The 21,011-nt window shown below is 43.1% G+C and overlaps 1 protein-coding gene across 1 annotated transcript in view; it reads left to right on the forward strand.

The window, feature by feature from the left end:
• The window catches only part of DUSP10 (dual specificity phosphatase 10), a 38,629-nt gene extending 18,070 nt beyond the window's left edge, over nt 1-20,559 (forward strand). The window contains exons 3-4 of the mRNA XM_077813730.1: nt 13,046-13,417; nt 18,453-20,559. Coding sequence (XP_077669856.1) covers nt 13,046-13,417; nt 18,453-18,718 — 638 coding nt within the window. The 3' untranslated portion in view covers nt 18,719-20,559. The remainder of the gene's footprint in view (nt 1-13,045; nt 13,418-18,452) is intronic.
• Nucleotides 20,560-21,011: the final 452 nt, after the last annotated feature.

Below are 21,011 nucleotides of genomic sequence, written 5' to 3' on the forward strand. Positions count from 1 at the left end.
CTTTGTCTACCAACTGTGCCACTGCTGGCAAAATAGTACAAAATCCCTCTAGTGTAGACAGGGTCAAAGAGCTTGGAGAGGAGATTATAGTGGGTCAGAAAGAGAATGTCCTGTGAACTGGAGGTCTGGCAGTGAGGAGTTGGCAGGAGTTAGAAGTGTTAGAAATAATCTAAAATGCGTGTTAATGTACGTCTGAGAATTTTACCCTAGGTCCCTCTTTAGAGACCAAAAAGGACCTCAAAGCAACTGCTGTCGCTCACGAAAGCTTATGCTCAAATAAATTTGTTGGTCTCTAAGGTGCCACAAGTCCTCCTGTTCTTCTTGTCAAGGATGTGCTTGCAAATCTTTAACTTCCTTTAGGGCCAGGGTTTGTTTATAAACTAGCCTCTCTAGGTAGTTCACAGGGGGGGGGGGGGGGACCTCACCTTACAGGTTCTCTGGAATGTGAAGAGCTTTTTGCTTTTGTCAGACTTTTTTTGGTTGGTTGATTGTTAGATTTAGGATTTCTTTTTTTTACTGTTGTGAAGCTTTCACCTTGGTAGCTTGATTAGAGGGAGTGACTTGATTAGATTGGGTGTATCAAGGTGGAAGTTTTTTGTAGCCGCCTGTTTAGTTTTACATTTTTTTTTTTTTTAAGCTTAATCTCTTACGGCAAGGCTGACACTTAATGCTGTGTGTGTGGAGGGGGCAAAAACCCTGCTGTCAACTGTTTAAGGGTGCTGCAGGCAGACCCTGGCAGGTGAGAAAAGTGCCTGCAGCACTAGAGAGCAAGACTCCTCTAATCTGTTAGTAACCAACGTAAATAGAAAGGTGTAAGTCACTCTTCTTCTTCTTCTTCTTCTTCTTCTTTTTTAATTCTCCTTCAAAGACTGGATAGATTTCAGAGGCAAATGTGATCCAGCAAAGTCTACTTGTATTCTGAAACTGAGGTAAACCATTTCACTCTTGAAGAGCACTTGCTACGCAATGGATTTTCTTCCCCCTTCTTTAACAGGGTAAACAGAAATGCTAAAAATTAGCAGAAGTCTTGTTGTACCTGTGTTTCCCATCAACATGGAATATGGTGGGTTCCTCCCACCTGTACACACACTGTCAGTTGTGCCCAGTTTGTCTTTCTTGGGCGAAACCTGGTGTAACTCCCTGGAAAGTAAAGGAGCGACTCTGATTCTCACCAGTGTAAGTGAGATCAGAACTGGTCCCTCTTTCTTTAGCTGAGGAGAATTGCTCCTTTTTTCTTCTCTTGTCACGTGCTCCCCATGGCACGAGATAGTTAGTTATATTAATAGTAGTACCACTTTTGGAGACTGACTTCCTGGGCAGTAGTTACAAGCCCTGACCTAAACTGTGACCCTCAACGACGTTTGTGGTAAGACGAAGAACTTGTATTTGATGGCAGGAAATCCTGCCCTTAATCTGAAGTGTTTTGAATCAGCCTTGTCAATATGGGATAATTGTGGGAGGCAGAGCTACCTACTGCTTCCCCTGAAGCCTCAGGGACAGCTTTGATGTAAGCCAGAAGCACTCTGAGGAGCTGCTGTCTCGTCCTTGCTACAGCTGCTCAGCACCTCCCAGAGTGGCTGCCTGCTGTATTGCCCAGGAGGGTGGAGAGAGTAGCTCTGCCTGGTGCATTGCCTGTTTACTTGCATGGCTGAGAGCCTCAGACAGAGCAGGATAGGTGTTTGCTTGGCTTTGCTGGAACCTAGTGGAGGAACTAACAAAGGATGGCTGCCTTCCCAGCATCACTCCCTAGGACAGCCCAGGAGGGGAGAAGGGAGGAGAACCTGAGGAGAACAACCAGTTTCATGTCCCTGATTCTCTGCCCCAGGGGTTCTCCTTCCCTGTTCTCAACCTACTCCTTGCACAAGGGGCTGTGGTAGGGGAGCAAGGTGGGGAGGCTGACTGCTAGCTCTATGCCTGATGGAGGAATTGAGGGCAGTTTCCACTCTTGCACCACCCAGAGGGCTGTGAAGGGAGTGGAACAGGACCGAGAATAAGCCTCCAAGTATTGATTGTCGCCCCACTGTGAAATGTTTGACCCTCTGACTGAAAAGGGTGGGGTGTCGATGACAGTAGAGCCGTGTTCCCACTATGGCTGAAACTGTGGTAGCAGCAACAATATTTAAACATGGTGGCCAACTATGAGATCAAGGATTGCCAAGTGCAACTGGGGGGTGAGTAAATTAATGCTACTGCCAAATGCATGAGGACTTAAGGATCACAAGGGTGTAAATAAACCCTCACCACATCCCCCTTTCCAGCAACAGGGATAGGGACTGCTGTCTAGCTGTATGCCACTGTAGAATCCCCTATGCTGGGGTAATTGTCTTGTGGCTGCTGATGCTGGCATTGGCTCTGCTTTTGTACCAGCAGCCCAGTGGAAAGGGGCTGCATTGCAGCTCAGGTGTTGCTAGTGTAAGGGGGCCTGTCAAAGTTCCTTCCCCACTCTGAACTCTAGGGTACAAATGTGGGGACCTGCATGAAAGAGCCCCTAAGCTTATTTTTACCAGCTTAGGTTAAAAACTTCCTCAAGGTTCAAACTTTGCCTTGTCCTTGAACCCTATGCTGCCGCCACCAAGCGTGTTAAACAAAGAACAGGGAAAGAGCCCACTTGGAGACGTCTTTCCCCCCCCACCCCCGAATATCCCTCAAGCCCTACACCACCTTTCCTGGGGAAGGCTTGATTAAAAATCCTCACCAATTTGCGTAGGTGAACACAGACCCAAACCCTTGGATCTTAAGCACAATGAAAAAGGAATCAGGTTCTTAAAAGGAGAATTTTAATTAAAGAAAAAGTAAAAGAATCACCTCTGTAAAATCAGGATGGTAAATACCTTACAGGGTAATCAGATTCCAAACATAGAGAATCCCTCTAGGCAAAACCTTCAGTTACAAAAAGACACAAAAACAGGAATATAAATTCCATTCAGCACAGCTTATTTACCAGCCGTTTAAACAAAAGAAAATCTATTGCATTTCTAGCTAGATTGCTTACTAACTTTTTACAGGAGTTCTGAAGAGCATTCCTGATCTGTTCCCAGCAAAAGCATCACACAGACAGACCCTTGTGGGGAAGGAACCTTGACATGGTGGCAGTGGTGGGATCATTTTGAACCAGAAGCACAGTAGGATTTTAAAAGGACTTTTTTTTCCTTTGGGCTGCTTGAAAGCAGGTTTTAAGCTGGAAGCAGTTAGAGTTCTTTTGTCTCTGCCTGGGGGCCAAAGTAGCAAGCATAACAAAAAGATTTGTCTTTTTTGAGCTGGAGTTTTCTCTACCTCAAGGCAGGGTAGTTAACCTCCTGCAGGGAAATTCACAAGTTTTTCACAGACCTGAAGAAGCGTTTTTTGGTTTTGTTTTTGTTCTTGTTTTTTTTTTTTTTTTTTTTTTTAAGCTAAGAGCAGCTAGAGGATTTTTCTGTAGGCTGAGAATAGCTATCAGAGAACATAGGTATCGCATTACAGTACAAAAATTTACAAGCCAGTTTTTTTTCTTTCTAACTCTTGGGTGTAAAGTTAGTTAAAAATAGAGAGGCTAAGATGACAGAATCCAAGGCGGAAAAAGCCAAAGAGGCTGCCCATAGGAGAGCTATGGAGGTAAAAGAAAAAGAATGGAAGTATGCTGAGGAGGAAAGGGAGGCTGCCCACAGGAGAGAACTGGAGGCAGCGAAAGAGGCAGAAAAAACCCAAGAGGCTGCCCACAGGAGAGCAGCTATGGAGGCAGAGAAAACCCAAGAGGCTGCCCACAGGAGAGCTATGGAGGCAAGGGAAAAAGAGGAAACATGTACTGAAGATGGAGAAGGCAAAGGCTCAGCAAAGTGGGGAAGGAACCTTGACGGGGACTGTTGCCCCCTTACTAACATTCAGTGGGGGTGTTTTAGTTGCTAGCTCCCAGTGCTCAAAGGGGAAGGGTCGATGGGGAATCAGGACACTGAGACTGACAGTCCCCAGGAACAATGGAGAGAGGCCAATGCTCCAGGTCAGCCTGAATGACAGGGCGGGCAGGGAGTCAGGAAGCCAGGGAGGTCCCATCCTCCATGTGAGCTGGAATTGCGTGGGTCAGACAGAGTGGGGCCAAGCTAAGGAGAAAGCAGGGGCCCAAGCTAAGCTGGGGAGCGGAGCTGTGCTAGATCCAGAGGGACCAGAAAAGCAGCCCAGAGAGAGCAGATCCTGTCCTGGGAGCAGAGCTGCAGCCCCAAAGTCAGAGGCACAGCCCAGAGAGAGTAGATCCTCCCTGGGAGGAGAGCTGCAGCAACCAGAGCCAGAGGGGCCAGAAAAGCAGCCCATGGAGCAAGTCAGTGCTGGGAGCAGAGTCACAGAAGCAGCCTGTGGAGCAGACCTGTCCTGGGAGGAGAGCTGTAGCAACCAGAGCCAGAGGGGCCAGAGAAGCTGGAGGCAGAGCAGCAGCCATTCTGAGGTAGAGTGGAGCTGGAGCTGGGGCTGCAGCAGTCCAAAGCCGGGTGTCGTGAGCAACTGGGGGGAGCGCGTGGGGACCATGGGCAGTGGGCCCAGCACAGGGAGATGCCTCAGCCAGGAGGCTCTGCAGGCCAGACTCAAAGGGGGACTGGTAACCCCGACTGGGCGGGGGCAACGCTGGGAAAAAGGGCCCTGCGACCTACAGCCTGTGGCCACCACCAGAGGGAGGGTCCAACCCGCAGCATCTCTGCAGCACAGCCAGGACCTGAGAAGGAGGCCTGGGACTTAAAAGGAACAGACTGTGAACTGCCCTGACATTCCAGAGACACTGTTTGTTATGTTCCCTGCCACAGAGTAGGCTGATGTGTTTCCTTTAACCTTTCCCATTTCCGCTTATTCTTTTTAAAATTAATTGTTGATTAAATAACTTGCAATTGCTTCAAATTATATGTAATAATCCGTGGGTCAGAGAAGTGCCCAGTGCAGAGAGAGTACCCTGAAGTGGGGACACCCTAGCCCCGTCGTAGGTGACTGCAGCAGGGTTGGGGGTCGAGCCGCCGAGGAATCCTGGGCCCAGCCTTGTTGGAGTTAGGAGGACCCTGCCAGACAGGAGAGTGGAAGGAGGGCCTTCAAGGGCAGGGAGGCCTCTGGGTAAAGGAAGTGGGAGCGAGGACTCAGATCCTTTCGCTAGACCATTTTACCGGGTTAGTGCAGAAGCCAGGAAAGTTCCCCACAATAGCGGGACTATTCCCCCACTTACACTAGCATATTTGTAACCACTTTCCTGGCAGTGGTGTCAAACTCTAGCCTTGTAGGCTGGATCTGACTAGTCTCTATCATGCAAGATATGGACACATCAGATTCTGTAGAATCTAAGCTTTCGTTTTAAAAAAAATTCCCTTCCAATTTCTGCCCCTGGGCCTGTGAAGATTACACTTGATTCATGTGTGGAAGGTTATCTGCAGCCGTGTTTTTGTCTGTCTGCAAACAGTCTGGGGAAAAAGGCTTGGAGAGGCCTGAACTCCCACAGCCTCCATTCATCTTACTGGAGGTGTCAGTTCTTTAAATGTCAATATTAACTACTTCATTGCTAAAGGGATTGGGAGGGAAGCTCCGGACATTCGTGGTAGAGGAGGAGGAGAAGAAGAACTGAGAATTGTTACAGGGGAGGGAAAATGCGGAAAGGTGAATGGATGAGAGAGACAAAAGATTGGTCTACATGTAGGAAGAAACTGGTTCTACTCCCTTGCATAGTCAATGCAATCCTATCCTTAAATTGGTTTAAGTGGCTAAAATCAATTGAACTTGTTTTGGTTTCTTACCCAATTAAGCTGAATCAATTTTAGCTGTTCTTAAACCAATTTTAAGGATGCCCACACAAAGGAGATGAGCCAATTTAGTTAAATCAAAGCACTTCCTGCATGTGGACTATCCCAAAGAGAAAGGAATCAAGACCAGAAGGAAGAGGAACAAAGGTCAGGAATAGCAGTGGTCAATAAGATGAGCATGTTTTCTCCATTGAGTAATGCTCTGTGACGCAACAGGGTACTTACTAAATTTTAGTTCCCTATTTATTATTTGTTATTACATAGAGACGTATCTTTGATATACAAATCTTAGTGGCTCTGGGGCCAATCCTTTGTGAACTCCAGTCCTAAACTTGTGCCCCAGATCATAATTAAAACCAGAATTCAGCCCTCCCCACAGAATGACTCTGACTCCCCGGGCATACAGATAATTATGAAAACAGTCCTAGAACTGTCATAAATGACCTTGGAAGCCAGTCTCAAGCATTATTTTGCTAGTGTGGTTCTTGGGATGGAGGAAGGTAAAGACTTTTCCAACAGGTCTGGGACATTTTTGATGCTAGTGTAGTTTTAGATATAGTGTGGACAGACTAAAATTAAACAGTGCAATACATATCCCACTGTGTGTGTGTTTGTGTGTGTGTGTGAGAAAGTCAGATTGACTTTCTCTTGAATCATCCTGCACTTTGAATCAGCTTGACATAAAATCACCTGTTCATTAATAACACAAAAGCAGTTTAATGGTTGTATTAGTGGAAAAATACATGAGACTGTCATCAGCTGTTGCTTCTGGCTTTTCTGCAGTAATACAAATAAATGAGGTCACAGGTTTAAAGGAACAGGCTGTACTTGCACAAATCCAAAGTGTCCTTGGTGCATGTTGCAATACAGCCATATTATTGCTCCTGGTATGCCCAAAATGTTACCTGCTGAAAACTCTTATTTAATTTTAGACAGTACAGAATTTTGGTTAAAAGTCCAGATTTGGTGTGTGTTCTTAAGTGGGCTGCTTTTTTTTTTTTAAAAAAAAACAACATTAAAGTCTTTAGTGAATTACTCAGTACTACTTTATTCTGCTCTGCTGTAATCTTTCAGTTAGAGTGGAATACTTTGGCTGGAGCAAATCTGAAAAGAAGATATAGACAGAATGTGGCCTTAGCCAATATTTTCCTATAGTCTTCGCTTTTATCTAATGAAATTTTGTTGTTTTATTATAATCTAGGGTAGATATGTAAAAGGTCTGTTTGTCACTAGAGGGTCACATGTTCTGTCTAAATGAGGACATCACATCTACAGTCTGTGTGATGCATTACAAAACAGGAACGTATTTTTGACACAACAGGAACATACGGTGCCTGTTAAAATTAGAACTTAAAGATATGCATCAACTGTAGGTCAGCAAAAATATTCTTTAGTTTTTCTTTAGAGAGTACAGATGTCGCATGGGGGTAGCTGCATATCCTAGCTCTTTAAGATAGACTGTTTAGTGATTTTTCATAGAATGAAGTCACTCTTAATTCTTGATCTTGCAGATGATTCTGCCAGTAAAGATTTCATAGCTCCTACTAAAAGCTGATTAGCAGATCTCTGCTATATGAGACCATTTTGTGTCTGCTGCATACAATATAATAATCACCCCCCGTGGTGATTACAGAATAGACCCACTGAATGTCTGTAACATTGTTACAACTCAAGCTAGTCTACTTTTTTTTTTCTTTTTTAAAAACTGCTGTGGCTCAAGTTTCCATGGATCTACCTGTCCCTGTTTTTTCGCCAACCAGGTGATCCTCAGTGGTTTCAATAAGTTGAAACTGGTATGCAGCTGATCTCCAGAGACCACAACCTAGCAACAAGGACTTTGTTACTATTAGAATAAAGTAAGCTAGACACTTACAAACAGATCTTCCATATGCAGAACGGAACAAGTTGTTATTGGTAGCTGGAGGGTATGGTGCTGACTTAGTATGACTTGCACTGTTCAGCTTCATAAAAGTTTTGATCTCTCAGGACACGGTTTGTGCTCTGTCTCTATTTACTAGCAGGTGTGGCAGAGCAGTTCAGTGGAACTTGTCATACAGTGGGGGAAGTATTTCAGATGTAGTCATGATGGCACAAATCTCTGGCTGCTTGCATCAGTGACTACAAGAATACTCTGGCTTCTGAATTATCTTGCTTTATAGATGACAGGCCAGCCTGCCTGTCATTAAGAGTATTGCTTCCTTGATTCCAGTCTTCATTAAATAAATACCTGGGTTTTCCAGATGCCCTGCACACCCACAGAACCTACTGGCTTCAGTTAGATTTGGGTGTGCTCAGACCCTTGAAAATCTGCTCGTTGGCCACTTTAGGGTGAAAGTGCAAGCAGTTTCATCCTTATCTCTGCATAAATGCTTGCAATGTAGCATCTGACTGCAATAGGCTGAAGTTACACTTTTCATCACAGGCAGGTAAGTGGATACAATCTGCAACATGGTGTTTGCAGCTACATAATACTCAGCCTAGGAGATCTACAGTCTTATCAAAATGGGCCATAGTTGCTCTTATAGGTGTGTGTGTTTTCTACCAGAATATTTCACTGACTTCAATCAGACCTCTCATGGAACAAGGTACTCTAGATCTACAGTCTCTAGATCTTTATAGCTATCTCTTCAGCAGTGCCTCAGAAATGGACTCCCATGCCAACAAACCTGTTTTGTTTTTGTTCTTATAGTTGAGGATTGCGCATCTGGACTTGAGTATGTTGTATAATGCTACTATTAGCTGTTTTAAACTTTCTTTTAATGTGCAGCTTACTTTTTGTATAATGATGCATTTCCTTTTGTGAGTCTTCTCAACCTTCACCTCCCTCTTCAGGGCACTTCTCATTCTTGTGCCATGACCTGGGAAGTTTGGAAGTACAGTGTAACAGAACACATTAGTGTCACCCATAGATCCTCCTACAGCTAAAAAAGTGAGCCTTTGGAATGTCCCTCCCTCCCACCATCCAAGTTTCCTTAAGGTCTTTCCCTGATAGGAGTGACACGGTGAAGTCCTTGTCACCACTAAGTTTGGAACATCCAATCTAGACAGACCTGCTGTAGGTCAGTATTGACCTTTCCTTTTCTTGGGGTTGTGGTTGTGTATATATATATTTTTTCCTTCTCTCCCATGAGCATAGACTTTAAATTCTGGGATAACAGCCATCCTCTGAAGGAATACTAATCCACTAAAAGCTCTAGTGGTTATATGTACACACAGGCAGATGGGGACCCCATCTTGACTCTGGACCTCAGGAAAGTCATTTGTGATACATATATTTTATTATTCCAGCAAGCGAGTGGAATAAATTGCATTCTGATGTATTCACAAAGTACATGTTTAAATTACATGTAGTGCCAAACAACCCACTTGGATCATGGCCTCCTTGTGCTAAGTGCTGTAGAAAAACATAGTAAGAGATTGTAAATTCATTTTATAGAAAATCTATTGAGTTACCTTTACTTTTATGAAGGGGAGCCTTCTCTTTAACTGTTTCTCCCTAAAATGCTTGCTAGGGTGCTTGTTAGGGTGTCTGATGTGGGCACTGCCAAGTTAATGTCTCTAGTAAAGAGAGCCTAACTAATCTCATATCAAATTCCCTCCTTTCTTCTCTCAGTTCACCTCACTGCATGGTTCATAAGCATTTGCATTATCATCTACTGCCTCTTCGTTCCTGTCTCCAAGTGTGCATATTTTAAAAATGTCTATTAATGTGCACACTGCATTCACTGCTTGGGGAACGTGCACTCTGAAATGTGCTTTGGATAGCTATTGTGCTTGGATAATTTCTTTAACCCCCCCCCCACCCCCCCCAAAGCCAGCCAAAGAGGAAACATGCACCTAATCAGTGAGGTGGCTACTGTCATTTTGTTTGTATGTTATGTTTCTCTTTCCCCTGCTGGAAGAGATAATAAGCTTCAGGCTTCTTGGATGCCATTGGTCTATCCAGCAGCCCTACCCCACTGCCTGGCAGCCTTGTTGGAATGTTTGTCTGGGGGTTGCCCTGCAGTTTCTGCTCCTAGCCATCAGGTGCTGCTCTTGCAGAGGAATTTCAGACATTCATATTGTCTCTCACTCTCTGCTTCCACCTGCTCCTTTCAAACTGGCAAGAAGTGCTGAGGAGGAGGGGGTGGTTGCTGCAGTTGGGTGGTTTGGTGTCTCCCTCCACCGAGGGAGGCAAGGAGCCAAGAAGGAGGGAACAGAGACTGGGCAACAGGATGGGTGAGGTGGCAGGGGCGGGAGGGGGACGCAGAGTTGGGGAGGCTGCTCTGGACTCTCCAGTCCTTTTTTTTTTTTTTTTTTTTTTTTCCCTTCTCCCCCCAGGTCTCACCGGCCTGCTCTGCCATTACCCTAACCTCCTCCACCCCCACAAACATCCCTGCTTCTAAGAGACGAAGAGGCTAGGCTTCTTACTCCCACCCCTCTTCCATTGCAATTAAATGGGGGTGGGAGATAGGGAATGCCACATGCAAAGGTGTGGGGAGTCTGGCAGCGTTGTTGAGAATGCATGTTCTTTGGGGCGGGGCAGTGTTTGGAGAGTGTTAGCACATTTTGGTTGCTACTGCAACATAAAACAATATTTAGAATGTAATTACTCGTCCATACTGTGTAAAGCAGCCTCCAAATTCGAGGCGCTGTGGTGACCAGAATTCGCATTTGGTTTTAGGCTACATTAAAGGCTGCATCAGGATGGGGTTACAGTTTGATGGAGGTGTCCTTTTGAGAGCTATCACAGGAGTAAGGCCCTACCAAATTCATGGCTGTGAAAAACATGTTGTGGACCGTGAAATTGGATCTCCCCCATAAAAGCTAGCTATTTGTAAGGGAGGGGAGGGCTGGGGGTACACCAGCAGGGGGCTCTGCTATGCACTGGGCTCAAGTTGCTAGTCCCAGCTGGGCTGGGGAGGGATGGGACTTCCTCTTCCCCTGCAGAGCTGCTCTTGGTGGTGGAGATCAGACCCATCTCCAGGAATCTCCCCTGGGTGCAGGAGGCTCTGCAGCTGCTGCCTTCAGAGCAGAAATGAGGCTGGCAATCCCATGACAACCCCCTTTTGGGGTCAGGACCCCCACAGTGACAATATTGTGAAATTTCTAGATGTAAACATCTCAAAACATGAAATTGACTATTTTAAAAATCCTATGGCTGAAATTGACCAAAATTGACTGAATTTGGTAGGGTCCTACTCATGAGACTTTACCATCTTGAGCCAAAGTAGCTCAAAAAGAGCTGTTCTCTTGTGCGGACTGAGGATTTTGGATCTTATCAGAACCAAAATCTTGGGAGTGAGTTTGGATCCAGGTATATGGATTCAAACACTTAACCCTCTTGCTTAACCCTCACTCCCAATCTCTTCTGAAATTGAAAGTCATTTAGAGAATGTTTCTGATATCTGGTCCATCTTTACCTTTTACTTTTAAAAATCCATGTTCCTTTATCAGAACAGTAAAAAATGTGTTTGAGCCACAACTCCTTAAAGCTCTCTCTCTTCACTGGACAGTTTAAACCACGTTTGCATTCCCCCCCTTACCCCCTTTCCCCCTTCCTTCATCCACTTCCCCTTTCAAATAACCTCCTGAGCAGAGATCTTATCTGAGGTTTGCTTTGCACATTTGTTTTGTCCTGGAACTGTTGAGAGAAGTGTTTAATACCCCTGAAGATAATGTGTGAGTTGGGGGGGGCTTAGGGGTAGGAGAAGTGTATTACAGCTTGCTAACTCTGTTGGGGGTCCTAGACAAAATAAGAAACTTATCAGCAAATGAAGAACAAAGCCTGTCAATATGATAGTATGTTTAGGTTTCCATATTTTTAAAATCTTCTCCTAGCAGCAAATTACCAAAGTATTTTATGTGTATTAAGCAGCCACATACTTTCTTCTTTTTAAGCTTAATAAAGTTAGCAAGATGATAACTCTTAAGCATTTATTTTGGTCAGTGCAGCTCTTTCTGGTAAGCTTTTTATGTCTTTCTCCTGATTTTTTTTTTTTTTTTTTTTTGGCTTAGATTTAACTACGTGCATTTGAATCCTTACATTTTGACGGTTTCAAAATATTGGCTGCATGGTACTCCATATGGCCTCAGTAAAACATTAAACACATAATCTTACAAAGATATCCCTTCTGTATACATATCTCCTTTTTGTCTTCCTCCCCTCTCCCCCCTCCAGTGAGGCAAAGGCGGTCCCAAGCCACCTGTTAGCATTACATCATTGACTCCCAAGAACACAGTTGTACCAAAGGTCTTAAACAAAGTAGTTCTTCTAGTATTGTTTGCACTCAAAGAGCTAATGTCATGCCAACTGATGTCATTGTATGTCTTTGTGTAATTGCTATGGAAACCAGGCAGGTGGGGAGCCTGGAGCTGATGTCATCGTGGAATGAGGTGTAGAAAGAATTTTAAAAACGATTCTGCTTTTCATCTAGTGTTTTGTGGTGCCACCCACTTGAAAAGAAAATGCTGCTTTAAAATCCCACAGTATAATAGGATACACAGGGGAAGTGTAACTTAAACTGGTTTTCCCCTGGTCCACTTCCTCACAGTTATTAATGTCCTAAAAATAATAAATGTCGTTGCATATTTGCAGCTACTCTAGGCAGAAAAAGTGGGGCTGCTGTTTGCCACATGTTAGTGAGCTCCTCGACTGTGATCATTTTTATGAGGAATACAGTCTTTTAAAAAAACAAAACTTCGCTACTCTATTGCCTGGTATGAAGTATTAATGGATTATGTTTCCCTCCATTTGTTAACATTTTCATGAGGAAAAATGTCATGCTGTGCCGGGCTATCTCTGCTGCACAGATCAGTGAAGAACTTGAACAGATAAAGTTAAGACTTGTATATTCTAGTTCAAATGTTTAACCCTCCCACCCTACAATTTAAAGCAAAGTGATTCAACTTGTTGTACAGCTTTGTTCAGATAACTACTTTCTCTCACCCCACAAAATTAGAAGCCCCAGCCATATGGGGTGCAACTGTGTACTGATGTGTTGCATGGAAACACGTTTGACTATTAACTTCTTCCCTGATATATCTTGTCTATACTAAAAAATAAAAATAAGTCATGTTTGGGATGTATTGCAGCAGCTGTTACCAATGGTACAGCTGCAATGGTGGTAGCAAAAACGTAAGCAATGGCATTGATGGGGATCAGGCACTTTTACCACTGTGTGCTGAAAACCTGCTCTGAGGAAGCAAACCCTCAGGCATAGTGCAGAGTTGAAGAAATGTACGTATGTGAGTAGTTCTCTCATGTGAGCGGTAGATTCCTCATAAATCTCCAGCTGAAATCTCTGCCCTTACACTCTCTCTCTCAGGTGGACTCAGCAGTTTTAAACAGAACCACGAAAACCTCTGTGATAACTCCCTCCAACTTCAGGAGTGCCCAGAAGGCGGAGGAGGTGCATCTGCGGTGCCGGCCACACTACCTCAGTCCATCCCCACCACTCCGGACATAGAGAATGCCGAGCTGACCCCCATCTTGCCGTTCCTCTTCCTTGGAAATGAGCATGATGCTCAGGACTTGGAGAAGATGCAGAGGATGAACGTAGGATACATAATCAACGTGACCACCCACCTCCCCCTCTACCATTATGAGAAAGGCTTGTTCAACTACAAGCGGCTCCCTGCCACTGACAGCAACAAGCAGAATCTGAGGCAGTACTTCGAAGAGGCTTTTGAATTCATTGGTAACTATCCTTGCCTGGCAATTAGTCTTGTTATAACCCTTGATACCTGTCTGAAAACCTTGAATGAACTTAGTGCTACTCTGACAGCTCAGAAAGCTTGTTAAGACCGGATTTGTTTTTGTGAGAAATGCAGAGCCCATTGACTTCAGAATTGTGGCACCTCTTATTAAAGTCAGACTTCAAGTCCCCTTTATACATACACAGTGGCAATACTGCCAAACCCCAAGTGTTCAAAATTAATGAGCCGTGTCTCCAAAAATCAGGAGACTTTATTTTAAAAAATAAAGGTCTTTAGCGTGGTCACATTTTCCAGCTTTTCTCAATAACCAGGAGGGCTAAAGGCTTACCCCCTTTTAAAAACCTGAGAGTCTTTCTAATCCTGTAACTCCAGGAGCAGAGGCATTAAACATATCAAGACTTGTGATGATGCAGACTTAAAAGGTGGCAACATTGCAGTGCTGGTGTAAGCTTTCCAAATATACTGTCGTGCCAACCTGACGCAGTGTTGACTGGGAGGGTAGACAGAGTAGCTCCATTTTCTCTCTACTTAGTGCCCTGTCCCCTCCACTTAAAAATGATGGAAGATACTACACTTTGCAGTAGTGTTTTGGAGCCCTGCAATGATAAGTTTGTTCGTTTGAGGCCCATACGCGTTAGGAATGAATGGTATTTTTAAGCAGTTAATCACTTTAACCTAACCATAGGTACAATCTTGAAGTCGTCTGTTCAAAGTAATTCACTAAGGTTTTTCTTCTATTATTTCTATTGCTGCCTAAACCATGAAAAATTAATACTCTTTTATACAGTCTTCATTCAAAGCATGCTTGCTAGATGTAATCACTTAGGATGACCAGTCCATATTTTTTGTTTTAAAGGCAAATATTTACCACCTTTCTGCTCCGTCCCATTAAAAATCTTGCTCCTGGTCTGTTGTGTCTCCATGATAAAAAGATGTCCCTTTCCTTTCCCTTTTTCCCTTCTTAAAAAAACGTCTCTGTCTTCAACCTCCCTATCATGGCAGACTTGCTCCAAGTGCTTTACCAATGCTCATTCAGCTTCACAGCACTTTTGTAGCCTGTGGGTAGAGGTTAAAGCCCAAGTGCTGCTTTCAGGAAGGGTAAGTTTGCCCATGCTGCTTTGGGTGTGCTGCTTAGCTCAGGTAGACAGAGACTTGCTAGCTCCTCTTGAGTTAGCATGCTAGAAATAACAGTGTTGCTAGCTGCTTGAGTATGTACCCAGAGGGTCTGGGCAGGTTTTTACTCCCGGCAGATAGCCCAGGCTACCACAGGCGACATTCCTATTTATACTGTACTAGCTCGAGTAGATCTAGGTCATGTCCGTCTAATGGAGCTGAGAAGCATGCTCCCAACTGCAATGTAAATGCACCCTAAGGCCAGTAAATGTACCCAAAGGCCCACCCATTTTGTGGTCAGGAAACGGGCTCAATCCCTTCAAGGCTGATAATCTTCCAGTCCCCACCCACAATTCCTTCACATGTGCCTAGGACAGCCCAATTCACCTGCAATTCACTGGTAAAGAATCCTAGAATGACTCTGCTTACTGTAGCACAAAGAGCCATGGGATATGCCTGCAGAAGCCCAGGTGTGACACAGGAGGGAGCGTAGCACCAGTGAGCATACAGTGACTGCGGTAGGGCTTTTCAGTGCGGATGCTTGCACCTGGGCTAGGCTAATCCACGTGCCAGTCACCTGGGCTCAATATGCAGTGAATGAAGACATATCCTTTAGGAGCATGCAGCAGCATTGTGTTATAGTTGACGTTCCCAGTCCCACCATTGGATCTGCTAGCTCACCCCCCTCTGCTTGTGAGTTTCAGAAGAGATGAATATCTATAGCTTCAATTGACTTGAATTGGAGTTGGGCACTCAGCACCTCTGACATCCAGGTCCCTGTTGCCTCCATTAGGACTGTGCTAGGGTTGGAACTAGTGGATCCAATTTCAGGATTGGGGTCTAATGCAGGAAACTAAGGGCTTGTCTGCATGGCCCTACAGTGCAGACTATAGGCATGTGTGTTGCATTGTAATGGTCCTGTGTAGACCCTGCTCGTGCGAACTAAAAGGTACCTAGTTTGAGTTAACATACTGTAGAGTCCTGTTTGAAACAGGTCTATGTTAACACAAACTAGGTACCTTTTAGTTCTCACGAGTAGGGTCTGCACGGGACCGTTACAACGCAACACTGTAGTGCAGGCTGCAACTCGTACCCTGTAGTGTGTGCTGCGGGGCCATGTAGACAAGCCCTTAGAATAGCACATTCTACTGAAACTATCTAATGTTGCTTTTCTTCATGGCAGTGCTAAGAGTAGTGTCAGCTTGGAGAGTGTGTGTGGAGAATGTCTCAGACTCTCTGCCCAGTCTAGCTGTATTTGTTTTTTTAATTGTTTAATTGTGTCAATGCACCAGAGTCTCATAGAACTAGAAGGGAACTTGAGAGGTCATCTAGTCCAATTCCCTGCACTCAGGGTAGGGCTAAGTATTATCTAGACCATCCCTGACAGGTGTTTGGAGATTTTTAAGAGCAGGTTAGACAATGATGGAGATTCCACAACCTCCCTGGGCAATTTATTCCAGTGCTTAACCACCCTGACAGGAAGTTTTTCGTAATGTCCAACCTAAACCTCCCTTGCTTCAATTTAAGCCCATTGCTTCTTGTCCTATCCTCAGAGGTTAAAGTAATGGTTACATCATTGTGACTATTCATATAAATAAGTAGACAGAAGGTAATTATAACTGTGTTGGAATTCAGCTGGGAGACGCTAAGGTTAACATCTTGGCTCTTACTAAAAGTTTCATGAGATCTCTCACTAGAAGTGCTCAGGATTGCTATTCTACCACATTTCACTGGTTTATTTGCCAAATGCTGCCCCACAACCAGCTCCACCGGGGTAGCAGTAGTGTTGTGATTTGAGGATATTGAAGTATAGCCATCTACTTGCCTGCACAGCAATAATCTGTAATTGGTCATATGTAACCAATTACGCTCCTATATGCTCCAGTTTGTACTAAATTAGTTTCACTAAACCTGGATTACAGCAGGAGTGGAAAAGTTAAAATGGCCTCTCTGGAGAAGGTGAGGAGGTGAACACAAGGCAGGGAGGAAGTCTTCTTTTATATTGAGTAAAAAAGAGAAGCTGGGTCATGAACTCAGACAAACCCTAAACTTCTAATTCATGAGAACAGGAAGATGCAGTCAGGCCTGGCTTACATTAAAACATTACTAAATTTTGCAACCATTCTTGAGAAGAAAAGGTTCTCTATTCAGTATTCATAAGAACTGCAGGATTAGATCCCATTGAAACCATTCATAAATAATGCATGGTCTACTACCTGATCCGAGTGCAGAGGAAACTACAAGAAGGCCTCTCACAGGCCAGGCTAGAAAATGTGTTTCCTAAATCGGTTTTACTTTCCTTTTTAATAGCTGCAGCTTGAGGGCCTGCTTGTGTGTTTAATAAACAGCTATATCTTATCAGTTGGCTACATTTGCTGTTAAGTAACCTGTCAAAGATTTTTTTCTTTTTCTTGCCTTGGGGGAAATTTAAATTGCATTTGAAAAGATCTGGAAACATCTTAAACTGTGTGTTTTTTAAAATAAATCAATCCATCTGGGGTTTTGAAGACTGAAGTCATAGAATGTGAAGGCAGAATCTTGCTGGAAAGAGACACCGAAAGTTCATGCAGTTAAAAAACTCCAGCTTTTACTTCCTCAAATGCTAACTGGCAAAAATATCCTGGAGGAACTTAGCCAAATTTATACTGTCAGAATAGACCTGTTCTTGATCTAATGTGTTCCTTTATCCACACTTGTTAGCTGTTTCCTTTTGCTCTGACCCATGTGAAGAGCATGGAACGTGGTTTGTGGATTTTTGTGCAAAATACAACCTGCCTAGAGTTAGGAGCATCCTTTAAGGTTCCCTTGCTTTTGCTTTAGGGATCTGTCATTCTAAAAATGTTCATGGGTTGGGGGTGGGGGGGGGAAACGATTGGTGTTGTAATTTATTTTTCCAGATACTGCTGAGGTACAATTCCTGGAGATACCCTTTTCCCCAAACCCTGCCCACGTTGTTGGTGAGCTTTTATCAAGGGACACAAGTTAATGCTTAGAGTTGTGCTCAGATTGGGTATAGGATTTGTCATAACCACCTTTCTTCACACTGCTAAAGGTGATTAAAACTGGGCTGGGAGCAGAGGGGAAGTTGGAGCATACCACTCTTTCCTCTTTTCATATACAGGAAGGAAGTGGGAGTCAGAATTTCTGGGTTCTTTTCCCAACTCTGTCAGACTTGCTGAGTGCCCAGGGCACATTATTTAACTTCTCTACAGCTTTCTCTTTTGCAATATGGGTATAATACTTGCTGCTTTTGCAAAGACATTGTGAAAGAATGTCAGGCTAAAGTTCATCCAAAGTGCGGATCAGTGGAAATCGTTCCAAGAGTAGAATGTTTCCAAGTATCTTACAATGAGTAGTGACTGTGAGCTTTATAACACCCTTATGGGAGGTGGTATTAACCTCTGGACTGAATTTCCTCCTCATTTAAATGGGGATAAATCACATGCCCAAAATTATTGTAGAATATTTATGCTTGAAAGGGAGTAGAACTCAACTCTCCTGCTTCCTAGTCCTGTGCCTTGACAAAAGATCACGCTATTCCTAAACAAGTATTCCCCTGCAGTGCTTGCAACACAACCATTGCAATATTGTGCTCATGTAAGAGCAATTGAGATGAGATAAATGGATTTAACTAAATCTGAAACTGGCTACTTTCTGTACTTTCTGCTGCATTTTGACTCAAGTAAAGGATTTTTTTTTTAACAGTCCAATTGATTTTCCACTTTTTTTTTTTAATTATCTTGCTGTGTTTGTAACCTAAGTGAGGGGGTTTTCACTGACAGTTTCCTTCCAATTAATTGGAAATTGCATTGAGATTATCTGATTTTAATTTAAAAACAAAATCCCGCCCTGCCCTTCTTTCCAGCAACAAGTGTTACCTCTGTCTTTTGTTTCTGTTTCCAGAGGAAGCTCACCAGTGTGGAAAAGGCCTCCTTATTCACTGTCAAGCCGGTGTGTCGCGCTCTGCCACCATCGTCATCGCTTACTTAATGAAGCACACGCGGATGACCATGACGGATGCCTATAAATTTGTCAAAGGCAAACGACCCATCATTTCTCCTAATCTTAACTTTATGGGGCAGTTACTGGAGTTTGAAGAAGATCTAAATAAAGGTGTTACCCCACGAATTCTCACACCAAAGCTGATTGGGGTGGAGACTGTTGTGTGACAGTGAAGCTAAGAGGTGCCATAAAATAAAGGGATTATCGTATTCTTCACTTGATCTGGGGGGGAGGGGAAGGGTTGTGCTTTTTTTTTTTTTTCCTCTCAAACTTGGTGACAAAAAACCTTTTTTTGGTGAGGAAAGGTTTTTAAAACAAATCCAAGAACTTCACTACGTTTGATGAAATGCCACTGAGATTCCCTTCCTAGAAACTGACAAAGCAGGGAGGCTTCCAAACAAAATACATAATTTTTAAAAGCAACACAACAGGGGGAGAAAAACCTGTGCTTCTTTGTTTATTTTATTATTATTATTTTTAGCCACTTGTAGAGTTTATGGCTAAGTAGTCTGTGCAGGTTCATAGACCGAAGAAAACGATGTTTAAAACAACATGCAAACAGCCAAAACAAAGCAGAAAAGATTCTTTCTGAAGCATATGGGCCTTGATTCTGCAAAGGCTTTGCTAAAGATAAAGCAAAATGCTCACTGGTGCAAAGGAAATCCGAGCAGCTTAGAACTTTTCACACTCCTGATAGAAACGAAAGAAAAAAACAACAACATTTATTTGGTGTGTTTCATGTTCTGGTTCTATTTTTCTATTTTTGGGTGTAAAGAGGTTTTAACAGCAAGGGACTTTGACCATTCTATGCCATATGCCTTCACTGGCTTCTTGTGCAATAATAATAATAATTTGGGGTTTATTTTGAGTGTGCAAACTGATTACAGCTGACTGCCCAATAATAATAATACAAAAATAATTTTTAAAGTGTGACAGCAGCCAGCTTGATTTAGAAGGAATAAACAAAAGCAATTATATTTTCCTTTTTATTCGTTTCCTTTGATTCTGGTTACAGTGCCATAAACCTTGTTACATATGTATATCAGAATGTAAAAAATCAAGAACAAGCAAAGTTTATTTAAGATATTTTTCGCACAAAATATTGGTGTGTTTCTGTCTATGTAAAAAAAAATTTGATTATAAAAATGAAAAATTCTTTTGGAAAGCGTGTGTCTTTTATTTCTTTAGTAATTACATATTTAATTTGCTTTATATGGGCTGGGCTTTTCTTTTTTTTCTTTCTCAGTATAGAACTGCATTTGATGAAACAGGTATCCCTATCCTTCCCTCTTTTATTCCCTTCCCTCCCACACACACACACTTTTTAAAAAAAAAAAAAAAAAAAAAAAAAAGAATTCATCAAATTGCTGGGCAGGCTAGATGAACTAGTTCAATCAGTGAGGGCTTTTTGTGGAGGAGCTGTTGTCTCTGCAGTCTGGTAGCAAAGTACTCATTTGGGAAACTGCAGAATCAAGTCTTCCCACTAATTTCTTCCCTGCCCACCCCCCCGTGTTTAGTTTTATTATCATCTATGTTATGCCCTTCTGTACCTTGTACTGTCCTCGGTTAAGAGAGAATGGGATCTAATTTCACAATTTAAAATCCATGTTGGGTTTACTTCCCACTTCGCTGCATTTATTCCCCCCACTCCCACTGGTCCTCTCATTTCGGGGCCACGTCACAGTGTAAAAGTGTGGTGTGTATTGCAGGTTCAGTGTTTAGCACTGATTTCTTTCAATAGATAGGTTAACCCTTTTTAAAAAGTCAGGGTGTGGGGTTCCCCCCCCCACCCCAGTGTAACCTGGTCTCCTTGTGGACTGTTGCCAACCCAAAGTGTATTTGTATTAATGTGAAATGATTAGAAAAACTGTCTGACTTTTTTTTTTGGTGAAAATTGAAATATCCCAGGAAGTCTGATAGCAGTGATGGTGCCTTGTGAATCAAAATCTACACGGACTGAACTAAATTAAAACAGGGCATGTCAGCAAAACTTATGTATAAACACATTACACATGTATATTTTTGTGGACTTTTTGCTTAAAAAAAAATGTTACTATACAAATATTTTCTTGAAACTTATCCCTTTATTAAATTATTTTTCTACTAGAATTGATTTTTTTTTTCCTTTCGCTAAACACTGTTAGTCTTCTTTCCACTTCATCCTTAATGAATGTTTTCGTGTGCAGTGAAACCCATCAGCAGTGACCGCTCCTGGGACCACCAAAATGTAGTTGTTTAACAGAGAGCACTCCACTGAAAGTGAAACTGTGCATTTGCATTTGGGTGCTATTGAGGAAAGGAGATTCACTTTCAATGATGCGTTTTTTGGTTTGTTTTTTTTTTATGGATGCATTTTTGAGCCCACAGTGAATCTCTGGTGCAAACAACTGCTGTCGTACTACACATTTGCAGTCACAAATCAGTTGGTGTTAAAATCTGCTTGTGCCTGCAGTTCACCCT

This window comes from Eretmochelys imbricata, chromosome 3 (genome assembly GCF_965152235.1).
Source record: "Eretmochelys imbricata isolate rEreImb1 chromosome 3, rEreImb1.hap1, whole genome shotgun sequence".
In the NCBI taxonomy this organism is placed as follows: Eukaryota; Metazoa; Chordata; order Testudines; family Cheloniidae; genus Eretmochelys; species Eretmochelys imbricata.